Consider the following 16,491-nt stretch of genomic DNA (forward strand, 5'->3'; position numbering starts at 1 on the left):
ACTCCCCCCTCCCTTTAACCCAACCTGGAAACGCATTAAGACACTAAAGGGGAAGTGTAGGTGGATTCATATTAGGAATCAAATTAATTCATTTTGTTTTATTACAGCTGCAGGAAATGTTGAGCCAAGGCTGACAACTGAAAATGAGTATATAAAGGGATTATTCTGCACAAATATACATAGACTCCTATTTGAAAATATGGTGGTTGTCTCTATTGGAAACTGTGGTGTTTTGAAAGTTGTATTAAAATTTTGATTTATTACTTTAAATTACCAAAGGTCTTCAAATTTCCTGCCCCTGCTTGCCCCTATGGGTCTTTGTAATGAAGCATGAGATCTGGGCCTGGCAGTAGCCAGACCAAGGTAAGCTGTGGTCTGTTTTTGAGAGCAGTGTGCTTTGTCTCTCTCTGGTTTGTGCAAGTGTTACTATTCTGAATTCCAAGAAATAAAGTTATGTTGCATTTTCCAGCAAGAGTATTTTTTTTTATCTAACATCTCTCTTTGTATGCTATGCCTGTAACAGAAATTAGTTTAGGCCATAAATTATAAGTAATGTTAACAATGTATTCTAGGCTTTCCTTCACTCATTGTATTTTCATTATTTAAATGTTTTCACCCCTCAGCTCATAGATAGGAATTCCTTCCTTGTCACCCTGATATTGGCAGCAATGGTACAGTCTGTTTTTAACAGAAGAGGAATGGGTGACAGCACTACCGCATTTCCAGCGCCTTTAAAGGCTAAAATTACTTTTCCCACTCTCAGAGGGGTAGCTGTGTTAGTCTGGATCTGTAAAAAGTAACAGAGGGTCCTGTGGCACCTTTAAGACTAACAGATGTATTGGAGCATAAGCTTTCGTGGGTGAATGCCCCCATGCGTCTGACGAAGTGGGTATTCACCCACGAAAGCTTATGCACCAACACATCTGTTAGTCTTAAAGATGCCACAGGACCCTCTGTTGCCTTTTCCCACGCTAAACTCGTGGGAAACTGGGGGCTTCTCCTCCAGGTCGCTGTCGCTCTGCCTCTGACCGCGGCTGGCTTGCAGGCGGTGGTGGCTCTTTGACGGGGGCGCGGTGCACCTGCCTGCGCTACTCCCCCTCCCCCGGCGTGGCTCCCAGCGCCTGGCCAGCCCCCGTCCGCGCCAGGCCGAGCTGGCAGCCTGCCCGCGGAGGCGGCGCGGCCGCTCCCTGCTGCGGGGAGTCAGGTGAGCCGCTGCCGCTCCAAGGCGTGTCCAGTCCTGGGCGCTGCCGGGCGGCTACTAATCCCCGCCCCGGCCCAGCTCTCTCGCACTTTCTGCCCCGCGTCCCAGCTCCCCTCCGCCGTGCCCAGCTCCCCGTCTCGGGGTGGGCGCCCCGCGGGCAGCATGTACGGCGGCCAGCAGCAGTTGCAGCCCCAGGCGCTGCCCCAGCACCTGCAGCATCACCGGCCGCAGCATCACCGGCCCGAGCCCTGCTACCACACGCTGCCTCTGCCGCACCACCGGCCTCGGCAGTGCCCCGAGCCGCTGCCGTGCTACGAGCCGCCGCCTCGGCAGAGCCGGCCCCGGCCGTGCCCCGAGCCCCTGCCGTGCCACGACCTGCCGCCGCCCCTGCAGAGCCGGCCCCGGCCGTGCCCCGAGCCGCTGCCGTGCCACGACCTGCCGCCGCCCCTGCAGAGCCGGCCCCGGCCGTGCCCCGAGCCCCTGCCGAGCTGGCCCCAGCAGTGCCCCGAGCCGCCGCCCCTGCAGAGCCGGCCCCGGCCGTGCCCCGAGCCCCTGCCGAGCTGGCCCCAGCAGTGCCCCGAGCCGCTGCCCAAGCCATGCCCCGATCTGCGGCCCCTGCCCTGCCCGGAGCCGCTGCCCCACCAGCACCATCAGCATCAGGACGGCAACGTGGTGTACGAGCGGGTGAGGACCTATAGCTGCCCCGGGGGCAAGCGGGTGCAGGTGCTGGAGCCCCCTCCGTGCTCCCCCAGGCCGGTGTCCCCGCTGGAGAACGCGTCAGGCCACCAGCATGTCATCTGGAGCTGCGACCCGCCTCAGCAGGTACACGGGCCTCCCTCCCCTTCTCCCCTCCTGCCCTTGGACGGGGGCTCGTTAGGCTCCCCTCTTGTGCTTCTGTGGACTTGGACCTCTGCTACTTCCTGCTGGGTGTGTGTGTGTGGGGGTGGGGTGTCATTGACTAGTTACAGAGTGTTGGTGTGTGTGTGGGGGGGATGACTGACTAGTTACAGTGTGGGGGGAGGCATTGACTGGTTACACTGTGAGGGGGGGGTCACTGATACACAGGCTCATTTACACAACTGTTGCTGAGGGACTGGCTACCCTTGAAATTCAAAATCCTTGTATATGGCTGGACTTCCTGAAGTGAGTCATACAAGGGCTACTACGCTTCTACACAGATTTACAAGCTGCATAGGAGAGTATTTTCTTTTTTGGCATTCATCAGTGTGGGAGAGGTGTGTTCAGCTTTCACCATAGAGCTACTGACATAAAGAGAAAAGATAATGTAGAAAAGAGTTCTGAATATGTGTGACAGCTTTATGAATGTGGTGTAAACAGGACTGATTTAATGTATGAGCACTGATTATCTGCAGTGGAGAACTGTAACAGGTGAAATCATTAGGTTTAAAAGTGTTTTGCAGTCTGTCCTGGGATTTCTGTTCTTGTTCTTATATAAGAAATTTATATATCATTTTTGTACTGTTAAGATAAATGGATTATGAATTGGATAGGTGAACCTCATAAAAGCTAGTGACTGCTTTTGGAATGAGATCAAAACCAGATAGTACTTTAAGATATTTTTTTGTGTTACAATGTAATTAATATAATAAAAATTACTATTGGAAGTACTGAAGTATTAAAGTATTAAAGAAAATCATTATAAATTTCATCTTTACACAGGGCATTGCTGAAATTATGCTAAGCAACCTGTTTATTATCTATGTGTGAAAAGCTATATATAACGCTTTAGTAATTCCTACTTGTTGACTACAGGGCTACAAACAAACAAACTCCCACAACATTTCAGTTCAACACAATTCAATAAGGACAAATGCAAAGTACTCACTTAGGAAAGAACAATCAGTTGCACACATACAAAATGGGAAATGACTGCTTAGGAAGGAAATGGATCTGGGGGTCATAGTGGACCACAAGCTAAATATGAGTCAACAGTGTAACAGTGCTGCAAAAAAAGCGAACATGATTCTGGGATGCATTAGCAGGAGTGTTGTAAAAAATAGCATGAGAAGTAATTCTTCTGCTCTACTCCGCGCTGATTAGGCCTCAACTGGAGTGTTGTGTCCAGTTCTGGGTGCCACATTTCAGGAAAGATGTGGACAAATTGGAGAAAGCCCAGAGAAGAGCAACAAATGTGATTAAAGGTCTAGAAAACATGACCTATGAGGGAAGATTGAAAAAATGGGTTTTAGTATGGAAAAGAGAAGATGTGAGAGGGTTCATAACAGTTTTCAAGTACATAAAAGGATGTTACAAGGAGGAGGGAATTATTCTTCTTAACCTCTGAGGATAGGACAAGAAGCTTGCAGCAAGGGAAGTATAGGTTGGACATTAGGAAAAACTTCCTAACTGTCAGGGTGGTTAAGCGCTAGAATAAATTGCCTAGGAAGGTTGTGGAATCTCCATCATTGGAGATTTTTAAGAGCAGGTTAGATAAACACATGTCAGGAATGGTCTAGATAATACTTAGTCCTGCCATGAGTGCAGGGGACTGGACTAGATGACCTCTCAAGGTCCCTTCCAGTCCTATGATTCTATGATCTTGCAGATATTCCATCCTGTTACAAAATTTTCTGCATCTCTCTGTGTCCCAATACAATTAAAAATGGTGGTTTTGAAATGTTGTCTCACCCCTATTTTTTGTAAATGTTGTCTCACCCCTTATATTTAAGTGCATCTTTTTATTGTCTTTTTATTTGTGGCTTTTGTTTCTTTTGATACAGAAAAGTTTAATAAATACAATATATAAAAAAGAATAGGGACTACTGAAAAAACATTAGTTCCATAACCCATCTTAAATGAACTATAACAAGAAGCTTTATTTAAAAACTTACAGATTAAATGAAACTGTAAAAGAATTCTACTTGAAGTTGAAAATGCACAAATCAATTTAAATAGATCAGACTATTAGCTGTAGCCCTTTTTCCAATAGGCGGATATTAATGGGATCAATAGGAATTGGATCAGGCATCATCTATGGTTTGTAATAGAAACACTAACAACACTTAATCTATAGTGGCACACATTCCTCTTCATAATTCTGCAGAACAATAATTGTCAAATTTGACTTTTGTATACTTTAAAAAGTTATTTTAACAGTAACGTATTTAGGGTATTAGGTAGGAATTTTGGTGTTCTTGGATATATCTCTTAACCGTAATTATATTAACTTTTAAACTATTTTAATATCTATCTGTCTGATTCAATTAAAAAATGACCTTACAGAAAAGTACTTTACCAGATAGAAAATGATAGACTTTGCATAGGCTTTCTGAACCGTTGTATAGAATTCAGAATTTTTAATAGAAAATATATCCTGCTACAGCATTCTATAGGATAGTTTGTAGATTATTGGTTCCCCCCACTTTTTTTTTATTTAGAAAGGATATCATTCTCTATTAAATTACCGTATTTAGGATTGCTGAGAAATTTCTATAGCACTCTATTGATTTCATCCCTATTATGCTCTCTAGACTACAGGACTTTTCCCTCCGAGTCTCCAGTGTTTCGCTTCATGGAAGCTGAGGAAAATTTTATTTTTGTGGCATCTGCAGTTTTTCATAGACTACCACAATGTGAATGACTTTTCAAAAATTGAATTTTCTATGACCTTGAAAAATTATTTAAGACTGAGCAAAAGAGTATAAAACTCAGTAATAATATGTGTTTCAACAGGTAAACATTTGTAAAATCCCTGTCTTCATAGTACAATATCCTGCTATAGGGCTGTATTTTCAGATAAGTGAATGTGCAGATTTTCACACACAATGTGCTCACAGCTATTTATTTACTCACAGCATTTACTTTGATTATGCATTCAAATTGGGTTATTGTGTGTACAAATTATTATCTTTTTTGTGCACAATTGTCTAGTTTCCATTACTAGTGGTAATAAGTTATATAATTGTTTAAGCTAACTTTTTTCAAAATCAGGCCTGTGAGGGTTGTTGTTATAATAATAATAATAATATTAATTAATTAATTAATTAATAATAATAAAAAAGACTATCGAGCAAAGAAAATTCCTTTTTGTGTCTTTAGCTCCAGTTTATGAAATGAAGAATTTTAATCCTGAACAAATTTAAGGAAAACTTTGACAAGCAAGTATTAACGCTGCTTGTCAGAATTTTACAAGTGGCATTTAGACAGAATTCTGTGCTGAGAATTAGGAGGCAAGAGTTACCCTTCTGCCACTGACTGTGCTTTGTGATCATAGGCAAGTCAGCTAAATTCTCTGTGCTTCAGTGACCCTGTCTGTAAAATAGAGAGATATGCCCAAACTTGTAATGTGCATTGAAATCTAGAGAAGAAAATGTTAAGTATTAATTACACCTCTATCCCGATATAACGCGACCCGATATAACGCAGTAAAGTGGGGCGGGGGGGCAGGGCTGTGCACTCCAGCATAGCAAAGCAAGTTCGATATAATGAGGTTTCACCTATAACGCGGTAAGATTCTTTGGCTCCCGAGGACAGCGTTATATCGGGGTAGAGGTGTAATATGTAGTACTTTACTACGCAGTGTAGTTGTAGCTGTGTCAGTCTGGGGATATTAGAGAGGTAAGGTGGTATTTTTTTAGAAGTTTGTTCAATAAAAGATATTTCCTCACCCACCTTGTCTCTCCATGTAGTATTGTAGACATATTAGGAAACATGAATTAAGTGTGTCAAACAAACAAGAAGTTCCTACCCTGAAACAATTGAGGTTCTAAATTGCTGATCCAGTAGATTGCTTAACTTTAAGCATGCACCGTAGTCATATTGAAGTCAATGGGACTACACCTCTAAACCGATACAACGCGGTCCTCTGGAGCCAAAAAATCTCACCATGTTATAGATGAAACCACGTTATATCCAGAGGTTAAAGTAAGCTGGTATGGTCAGGCTTCCCTGGCGGTGATTTAAAGGGCCCGGTGCTCCAGCCACTGCGGGGAGCCCCAGGCCCTTTAAATCACCACCGGAGCTCCGGCAGCTGGGCTCGGGCAGTGATTTAAAGGGCCCGGGGCTCCCCGCTGCTTTACCGTGTTATATCCGAATTCGTGTTGTATCGGATCACATTATATCTGGGTAGAGGTGTATTTGTGTGCCTAAAGTTAAGTATCAGAGTAGCAGCCGTGTTAGTCTGTATCCGCAAAAAGAAGAACAGGAGTACTTGTGGCACCTTAGAGACTAACATTTATTAGAGCATAAGCTTTCGTGGACTACAGCCCACTTCTTCGGCTGTAGTCCACGAAAGCTTATGCTCTAATAAATTTGTTAGTCTCTAAGGTGCCACAAGTACTCCTGTTCTTCTTTTTAAAGTTAAGTATGTGCTTAAGTGTTTGCTGAATCAGGCTCTAAAGGCACAAAAAGGTCAGCCATACAGTGAGTTGTGGTTTCTGTAGCTGGAATACTGGTCATAAACTTTTGGAAGGTGGAGAGGGAGGATGCTTAATAAACATTAATTTAGGAGGTTTCTCAAGAGCAGGTGTCAGCAAGTGAGAAGGCGTGTAGTTGGAAGTGGATGAAAGAAACGAAAGAAGTGGTTGGCAAGAATTTTGGAAGAAGTATGAAGAGTGACAGGGAGAGTAGGTGGAATTTAATGTTTGTTCAGTCCCCTACATGGGGAAATATATAATTCTTTGGGAGGCTGAGTTGTCCAATTGGAAATGCAGGGGACTAGAAGTAAGAACTCTTGAGCCCTATTCTTCACTCTCCTATTGACTTTGTGCAGATTGCTTAATTTCTGCATCTCTCAGTTTATCCAGTTATCACATAGGTATACCTGCTTCACATCGACGTTCTGAACCTTAATTGAGTTCTCAGATAAGAAGTGATATAGAAATAGTAGATTGTTTGCTACTGCTGATTGGCCAAGAGGATTCTCTTGTGTGATACTTACAGAATCTATCCAGAAGTAATTTTTTTTATGTTCATTAAGGACATAAAAGATAATGAATGGGTGTGGGTGTATAAATCAAACATTTCTACTATAGCATTTACTCTATCAGTGAATCAGTGTTTTCCATTATGATTATTCTTATGTATACTTTGATTACATTACAGAGTAAGAAAATTTGGAAATGGATAATGTCTTTTATGATCTATTTGACTGTATTGCCTTGTCACAGATGAAAGCAGCTACTTTATTAATATGTTGTTCTTAGTATTTGTTTGCTGTATCCATCCTTTGATTTACTCTTTCCTGTTTGAGATTGTGGCATTTAGCTGTCTGTTTATTTAGTGATTTTTTTTTTTTACAGACTGTTAGACCAGACGTAAATCTCATTGCAACAAATTTCCTTGGCTGAGTAGTTCAATGAAATAATTATAATGGGGGGGGGGGGCGCGGATCAAAACAAAACAAAAACTCATGAAGTCACCTTAACACTTATTAAAGAAACCTTAGAGGGCAAAACCACAATCTTTTCTGCTTGCCAGTTCATGTTTAAATTTGTCCTCCTAAGTTTAATAGTATGGGGCCCAAACCTGCTTGGTTGCATTGGTGCAAGTCCAAGGCCCAATCTTGTCACTGAAATTTGTCCGATAATGGGATGTTCTCCATGCCGACCTCTATCTCTTGCAAGAAAGGAATTCAATTGCCCCCTGGCCAGGGCCGGATCTAGGTTTTTTGCCGCCCCAAGCAAAAAAATTTTGGCCGCCCCCCCCCCTTGAAAAGTTTTCACTTTTCAATGTTTTTTTGTTTTGTTTTGACCAGCTAGACTGTAGCAGCTCATTCAGAGTTGTTATGGTCTTTCATGTCAATGAGGATTTAGGGATTCTCAAGCCCACAAATCTCCCAGCTGCAGAGCAATGTGAACTACATTTGCCTGCTAAAAATCCTTACACTGTTCTCCCTGGGGGGGAAAGATGCACATATGCAAGAAGCTGCATTGCTAAAATGCAACCACAGTGAGAACAGAAATCAAACAGCACCAAACCACTGGGTCACCCGATGGACTAATCAATGAACCATTTCTACTGGAGTGTGTGTGGGGGAGGTGTCAGGGAAGGGGGAAATTTGGGGCCAAAGTCTAGTAGTTTCTCAAACAAAACTCTCAGTAACTTCAGGCTGGGGTTCTGAGCAACTAGACACCCCCACCCCAGCCTGGTAGTTTGAGGAGCAGGTGCCAGCCTGTCCCCTGCTTTTCAAAGCCGCTCTCCCCATCAAGGAGGGGGGGCGCTTAAAACTGCTGCCGGGAGCGGGTCCCAACTTTGTTTATTTCCCAATTGCCCCCGCCCTGCCTGCAGCGAGTCCCTCGAGGCCCAGGCCAGCGCCAGATGCCAGGGCCACATCTGTGGGCGTCCTGTCCCCTGCGGACTCCACCGGGCGCAGCCGGAGCCACCCCATCCACGCTGCCCCGAAGTCCCAGGAAAGTTTCCCTGCGCCATCCGCAAGTGGGACTTTCCCAAAGTCAGGGCGTGGCAGAGCAACCCGTGCCCCCCAGCGGCTGGCGCGCCAGGATGCTGGGGCCTGCTCTGCGCCCTCCAGGGGGCTGCCTGCTGGTGACCCCTCCCCGGGGCCACGCTGGGGGCGGACCTGCGCGAACTGACCTGGCCAAGCGGGAGCAGCGCCCCCACCTCTGGGGGTGGCTCAGTGCATCCTCCCACCACGGTGCTGGGCTCCCGCATCTCCTGGAGCCGGCTGGTGGTTCCGTCTGGGCACTTCAACGCCTCCCCTCGGGCAGGATGCAGGGAGCTGGGCTGGGAGGAGGGCTCCGCGCCGCTCCGGTCGGCTGGGAGGGAAGGATGCGGGCTGCTCTGCCGAGTTTGCTGCAGGGTGCTCCCCTCCTCTGGGCCGCCGCCCCCTACAAGGTGGCCTGAGTGGCACACCAAAAAGAAAAAGGAAAAAAAAGGGCGGCTGGAATGCCGCCCCTTGGAATCTGCCGCCCCAAGCACCAGCTTGCTCCGCTGGTGCCTGGAGCCGGCCCTGCCCCTGGCACTTGTGAACGTAAAACATCCCGCTGAGCTCTAAATATATTATTATACGTAGCGTTTTGAATCTTTCCTTAAATCTTAGAAGATGAGAGATGTGTTCTACCTTAATAGTCTTCTGGTCTTTATACCTATGAGAATACTTCAGTACTTTTTATTAGCGTAAAATAGTTTTACAAGTTACAAGCACAGTTGCCAACTTTCACGTGGTAAATAAGCACCCCGACTTTCACAATAAGTAAAACATCAAGCTAATCCCGTTTCAAAACAAGGTCAAAACAAGCCAATCCCTAAGAACCCCAACACTTTATGACAGGTTTCAGAGTAGCAGCCGTATTAGTCTGTATCCGCAAAAAGAAGAACAGGAGTACTTGTGGCACCTTAGAGACTAACAAATTTATTAGAGCATAAGCTTTCGTGGACTACAGCCCACTTCTTCGGATGCAACACTTTATGTGACTAGATCCCCCCTGTGTGCAGTCTGGGACTGTGGTGGACCTGCTGTGCACCCCATATTCTCTCCCCCCCCTTACCCCTGCTTGGCACCCCCTGCCCCCCATTGCCTCTGCATGCCAGGAGCCGATTTAAAAAAAAAAAAAAAAAAAAGCAACAAGCTACAAGCCAAACAAGCAACAAGCTACAAGCCAAAAACTAGCCAACAAGCAACTCACAAGCCAATTAAGCCAAAAACAAGCCCAATTTCTGCGTTTTTTTTGCGTGTTTGGCCTGTCTGGTTACAAGCGAGAGAGCTTAATAGCATGAGTGATGTATTCCAAAGCCCTGAGGCAGTGGATTTAGTTTAGGCAGGTTTGAAGGCTCTTTAACAGATTATTTACTTTAAATATAATCCAGTTTCTTAAAAGGATACATTTTTCAATGCACCACACTACAGTATGTACCTCTGTATAAAAAAACCCCAAAACTTTTCCCGATTGTTTATTTGTATTACCACAGTTCCTAGGCGTGGCCCAGAACTTCTTGCGCAGGGCTCTGTGCAAACACACAACAAAAAAGAAGCTCCCTGCCTCAGAGAGGCAATCTCAACCTAAGTAATTACCTTGAGCCAAAGACTGAGAAACAAAACTATATATCTATAAAGTGTGCAGTCTTTGGGAAGGGAAATTTGTGTGAAGAAATCAATCACATGTTAATTTGTAGGTGTTTCAGTTTATAGTCCATATCCTTTAAAAAGTAGGATAACTTGGAAACATGGTTATGCTTTATAAGCTATGTATCATCTTTTGAATGTTGTGTACTCATATAAGGAGTCCTTTTGACTTCAATAGGATTACTTGTATCATGAAAGTTTGCAGGATCAGGCCCTAATTATGCAAAGGGGAGAAAATGTGATTAAGACTATGACAAGTCTTCAGCAGTACTCATAACTTTGACATTCTCTAATTACTATAATTGATGCTTAGCTAGAGTAGAGTCTTTTCTACTTTGATTTCTTTTTCCTGGTGTTATGATTCACTCTTTAGGAGGAGGATTGAAAAACTGCTGCAGGCTGTTTATTACAGTGCAACACAGATGTGGGAGTTCCAAACTAGATATCTGACCTACTTTGGAATTGCTCTTATCTAGTGCTGAATGCCCCTTCGATTTAAACTTTTGATAACAGCAACAAAGATCTTCCTGGCATTGCTAAGTTGTTAGGGGAGGAAGTGACCATGACCTGTGAGTTATTCCTGCTGCTCTATAACAGTTAACTAACAAAAGACCCAATCCTCAAACTGACCTCAGTGGGAATTCTGCTTACTTGAGAAATATGGTGTTGTAGCCATGTTTGTATCATGATATTAGAGACACAAGATGCATGAGATAATATGTTTTATTGGATCAGCTTCTGATGGTGAGAGAGACAAGCTTTTGAGCTTACACAGAGGTCTTCTTCCGGTTTGGAACTCTGTGTAGCTCGAAAGCCTCTCTCTCTCTCTCTCTCTCTCTCAACAACGGAAATTGGTCCAATAAAATATATTACCTCACCCACCTTGTCTCTCTACTTGAGGAATGTAAATTTGGGCTGTAGCTCTGTCCTTGATGTTGTAAATGTTGCTAGTGCACACCTGGAATTTAAGTTGTCAATTTATGTGGGTGCTACTCTAGAAGAAGTGGAAACAAATACTTGCCAAATGAAAGCAAACACAGTTGGTAGGATTTCTTTTTTAATTATAGAATTTAGAGAATGAAAATGATCGAATTTAAAAGGAGAAACTTCTCCTGGGAACATCTTATTTCACAGTTGTCATTGCACTATGCTCTGGAGCACTTGGTGCTGTCAGGTATGGGATACTGGAGTAAGTAGTCTAGGGCAGTGGTCTCCAAAGTGGGGTGCGCAAGAGGATCCTTGGGGGTGCGTGGCAGGAGGAGCATTTTTTTTTTTTTGCTTTGGCAAAAATGGTAGAGCCGGCGCGGCAGGTGGTGCGTGCTCAAAATTTTTTTACTGATAGGGGTGCGCGATCCAAAAAAGTTTGGAGACCACTGGTCTAGTGGTCTGATCTGGCAATTCTTATGTTCCAATCATTTCACTATTTAAATAAAAGACAGATTTTCTTTGCTTCTCATCTCAGAAGGGAGGGACTGAGAAAAGAAAACAATAAATAATGTATTTACAGTGCTTTTCATTTGTAGAGATGAGAGTACTTTATGGGTCATATCTTCAGCTAGTATAAATTGGTGTAGCTCTGTTGAGTTCAATGGAGTTATACTGATCTAAACTAGCTGAAGCTTTGTCCCATTAAGTCTGCATAAGCTTTGATTCTTACCTGCATTTTGCAGACAAGGCACAGAGGCTAACTCCATTGGTGTGTTATGTGAAAATGAAAGAACTGAAAAAAAGAAAATGCTAGCACTGAGCATTCTAATTTTGCCCAGCAGATGTATGCCCCTGCCCCCAAATCTTCTGTATAACGTGGGGAAAAGTGCACAATGCTCAATAATGTTAAAAAAACTAACTACCTGCATGAAACCTAGCACTGGTGATTGGGGGTGAAAGCAGATGTGCACTACTGTGGCAATAGGACCTAGATGTTTTAGCATGAGCACAATGTGGGTAGCCATTTTCATTATTTAAAGACCACCCTAAAGTACTGCTTAACCCAAATATGTGGAAGAGTTGTGTTTAGGATAAAGAATGTCTGTGGCTGGCTCTCAAGAGTGGCTGCCGCAGCCATAGAAATGCTACTTCTTTACATTAAACAGTATCTCCCACAACCAGTTCTTTAAAATGTGCTGGACACAGTACTGTTACTAGCCCTCAACATATTTTTTTATTAGCTCGGAAAAGGAAGGAAGATCTCGGTAAAGCACTGGATTAGGACTGGAGATCTGTGTTCTATTAATAGCATTGGCACAGAATTTTGTTATGACTTTGGGCAAGTTGCATAGGTCCAGATTTTCAAACGTGCCCTTTTGTTGGGTGCTCAAGTTTAGTCACTGCAATGTAAGCCCAGGGTTTGAACTCAGGCTCAAACCTAATCCCCCTTCCACCTACACACGCATTGCACTAACCCAGGCTCCCAGGATCCCAGGATCCCACCACAGGGGTGGAGAGTCTGAGCCTGAGTCAAATTTGGACCCAGAGTTCATGCCCTTTTGGACTAGTGCTCTGGGAAGCCACCAAAAGTATCCCACAATCCCACTTTCTTTGTTCTCTGGATAGTCAGGTTTTGTGGATAGCCAAATTTTCCCACACTGCACCACAAACAAAGGGTTAGAGTGGCCATTTTGGGAGGGTGCTAGGAAGTCTGGGATATGGGTGGTTGAACTCAGGCCTGCATAATGCAGTGTAGATGTTGGAGCCCCGGTTTGGGGTCACGTGTTCAACAATTCCTAACCTGGAGTTTACAAATAAGTGTAGATGTTCTAGATTAACAAACCCAGAGACTGCTAACCCTGGGTTTACACTGCAGTGTAGACATATCCTATACAAATACTTAGTTCACGGTATGCTGGGGGGTAAATCTGCCGTGCATTAGCCTGCCACACACTAGCTGTTCATATGGACCGTTCCGTCAAGCACTAAAAGTTCCAAAGGGAGTGCTGATCTACTTGTAGAGGGGTAGATCAGAGCACGCTGTGGAGCATGGACAGCTAGTGCGCACCAGGCTAGTGTGAGGTAGATTTACAGCCCAGCTTGCCATGAAGTGGGTGTTTACATAGATAAACCCAGTGACCAGTCAATACATGCTGTATTTCGTTTCCTTCCTCTTACTTATATATCTGTGCTCTGCTCTGGTCTATTCTAAACAGTTGTCGTCTTCTTAACACATGTGTTTTAGGTCAGTTTCTCTCCTACAGAGTTGATTTAGCACTTTATAATCTGCCTGTCTTTGCACAGTTTATCAATGATAATAATAATGAGCCCAATCTTGTATACTCTCTAAGGGCTTGATCCAAGGCTCACAGAAGTCAGTGGGAGTCTTTTGTTGACTTTAGTGGAAACAAGCTAAGCCCCACTGATTCAACTCACTTCCTTATGGAGCTCAAATGATAGATTCCAAGGCCAGAAGAGACCATTGTGATCATCTAGTCAGACCTCCTGTATAACACAGGCCATAGAACTTCCCCCAAATAATTCTTAGAGCAGATCTTTTAGGAAAATATTCAATCTTGATTTAAAAATTGTCAGTGCTGGAGGATCCACCAGGACCCTTGGTAAACTGTTCTAATGGTTAATTACTCTCACTGTTAAAATTTATGCCTTATTTCCTCCAGTATAAATTTTTTTAGCTTCAGCTTCCAGCCATTTGATTGTGTTATGCCTTTCTCTGTTATATTGCAGAGCTCATTATTAAATATTTGTTCCCCATGTAAAATTAACATGACCTTTTAGTGTCTCAGCTACTACTTCAGTGTACACAGTACTGAATCATGCCTAAATATGTTGCTCTTGTCCTTCCATTTGAAAAAAAAACCCAACACTTTTTATTCAAAATAGTCCTAATTCTAAATAGGAGTGGTATATCCACAAAATTGTATATTAACACTTTTCTTTAAATGTTTTACAGTTACAGGAGCCATTGTCTCCGTTTCTGAGAGGAGGAAGTTACTGCCCAGGGAATAATGTTATCTATGAAAAGACAATAAGAAAATATGAGTTGCTAAATCCTGAACAGGTGAATAATTTCTTATATCATTTATATTAATCTGTTGTGCAAGAAAACAAACACTTTTCTACTACTGTCTCAAGTGTTTGCTTCTCTTGGAAATTAAAGCAAATCTGATAGAATTGTTTTAGTACACGTAAAGGCCAAATCCTTACTTAAAATCAATGGAATTTCTTTTAGGAGTAAGGTGAGTAGGGTTTGGAACATCTATTGGCCAAGCTCTCGATGGCCTACACTCAACTTGATGGCATTTCTATGTCTGTCTCTATATAATACAATAACTTTTGAATGTCACTTCTGATCAGTTCCAAAATTTCAGGGAATGTTGTGGCCAGAACCCTGTTATTTTGGGGGGAAATCAAAGGGGAGAAATGTGGTACATGTGGAACCCCTATCTTCTGTTTAGCAGATCAACAGTTTCAAGCACCTCTGCAGTTGTCTATAGATCAAACAACTGGTTGATGGCACCCATTAATGCCTTCCATCATAACAATACCCCAGTAGAGTTAAGATGTTGACCCAGTGAATGACCCATCTCCCAGATGGTCGGGGGAATGTTTGCTCACAGGGAGTTCTTATCATGGGGAGGGGAGAATGAGGGACCTTGGAATGGAGAGAGTGGGGGGCACACAGAACTCCTGGCATGGGGGAAGGAAATGGGAATGAGGGCTAAACAGAGACCCTGCCAAGGAGCGAATGGGGGGTGGAGGAAAGAGGCACACAGCAACTGACATGGAGGAGAGAATGGGGTCCCTGGTATTGGAGGAGGAAAGAACTGAGTGAGCACACAGAACCCATGGCAGGAAGGACATTGAGGGGAATTGCAGGGAGTCCATGAAATAGAGGGAGATGATGGGGTAGCACATGGGGAGCTTATGGAGGGGAGGGAACAATGCAAGGAGCCCCTGGGATTTGCAGTGAGCTTGGCCTTCCAGAAACTACAAAGTGTGCAGCCTGTTAGTTAAACTTTCCCCCCAAACTTCCTTTTAAATTGAAGCTGAGAGTTGCTGTGCCTCTTTATTTGCTAGTACTATAATTTTGAGCCTGACTGTGGAACCTTTACTCTTATTGGTAACTACATTTGCATGGGGATAGTCCCACTGACTTCTAGAAATAATTCCAAATTGCATGAATTTTAGAAAAACAAGACTATAAGGAAAGGTATTGTTTGGAATCTTACTTGTTTCTGGCCAATTACATTGTGGTGAAGCTGGTGGAAAAATTTCGCCACCAAAAAATGGGGTCTGATCAAAAACGTATTTTTCATTAGATTTAATTTAATTTTTCCTCAGAAAACTTTGAAACAAGATGGCAATTTAAACATGAAATGTTTGTCTTGTTCAAAAACAGGAAAAAAAATTGTGAAATTTTGGATTTTTGTTTTCTTCCTCCTTTTTTTGCCACTGAATGCGGTAGAACTACCGTATGTATAAAGGGCCTCTTCTCCTGCATAACTTTTCCAAAGTTGGAGAAGTTTTGAGTGGAATACGGGGACGGAATGCTTAGACTTTTTTTTTTTTTTAAGTGATGGTTTAAGAGGAAAATTAGAAAAAAGCAGGAAAACAAAAACTGGACATTAAAAAAAATACATTTTACAAAAAAACTTCACAAACTCAAATGTTCCATTTAAAGTATTAAGAAACAACAACAAACCATAGAATCTAGGGCTGGTGATTTTTAAAATGCATTATATGTGGAAATATTTAATTACTTATTTATTTAAATTAGACTTGTAGGTATAAGACCCCAAATCAGCAAAGCACTGAAGTATATTGACTTCAATGGGACTTAAGTGTATGCTGCAGTGCTTTGTTGAATCGTGGCCTAAACTAGCTTCTAGATTACTTACAATTTCCTTATCACTCTCATCTGCTTGCTAAATTTTAAAAAGTTGCATTTTTCCTGCATTATAAAAACATAAATGATGTGGCATCATGTAGTCTGCATAATACACCTCTACCCCGATATAACGTGAACCAATATAACACGAATTCAGATATAACGCGATAAAGCAGTGCTCCGGGGGGGTGGGGCTGTGCACGCCTTCGGATCAAAGCAAGTTCGCTATAATGCGGTTTCACCTATAACGCGGTAAGATTTTTTTGGCTCCCAAGGGCGGCGTTCTATCAGGTAGCGGTGTATGTGAAAAATGTTGCAGATGTCACTATGCATTGTTCACTGTGAAAATCAAAAACTTGAAAATTCATGAAGCAAATTTACTGATCCATCTCCAGATTAAATTCAGTTCCA

At 43.1% G+C, this 16,491-nt stretch overlaps 1 protein-coding gene across 1 annotated transcript in view; it reads left to right on the forward strand.

Moving 5' to 3' along the window:
- The first annotated feature begins 1,169 nt into the window (after positions 1-1,169).
- The window catches only part of LOC135973420 (protein POF1B-like), a 40,387-nt gene continuing 25,065 nt past the window's right edge, over positions 1,170-16,491 (forward strand). The window contains exons 1-2 of the mRNA XM_065556496.1: positions 1,170-2,023; positions 14,143-14,250. Of these exons, the coding sequence (XP_065412568.1) occupies positions 1,364-2,023; positions 14,143-14,250 (768 nt within the window). The 5' untranslated portion in view covers positions 1,170-1,363. The remainder of the gene's footprint in view (positions 2,024-14,142; positions 14,251-16,491) is intronic.

The sequence above is a fragment of the Chrysemys picta genome, chromosome 9 (genome assembly GCF_011386835.1).
Source record: "Chrysemys picta bellii isolate R12L10 chromosome 9, ASM1138683v2, whole genome shotgun sequence".
In the NCBI taxonomy this organism is placed as follows: domain Eukaryota; kingdom Metazoa; phylum Chordata; order Testudines; family Emydidae; genus Chrysemys; species Chrysemys picta.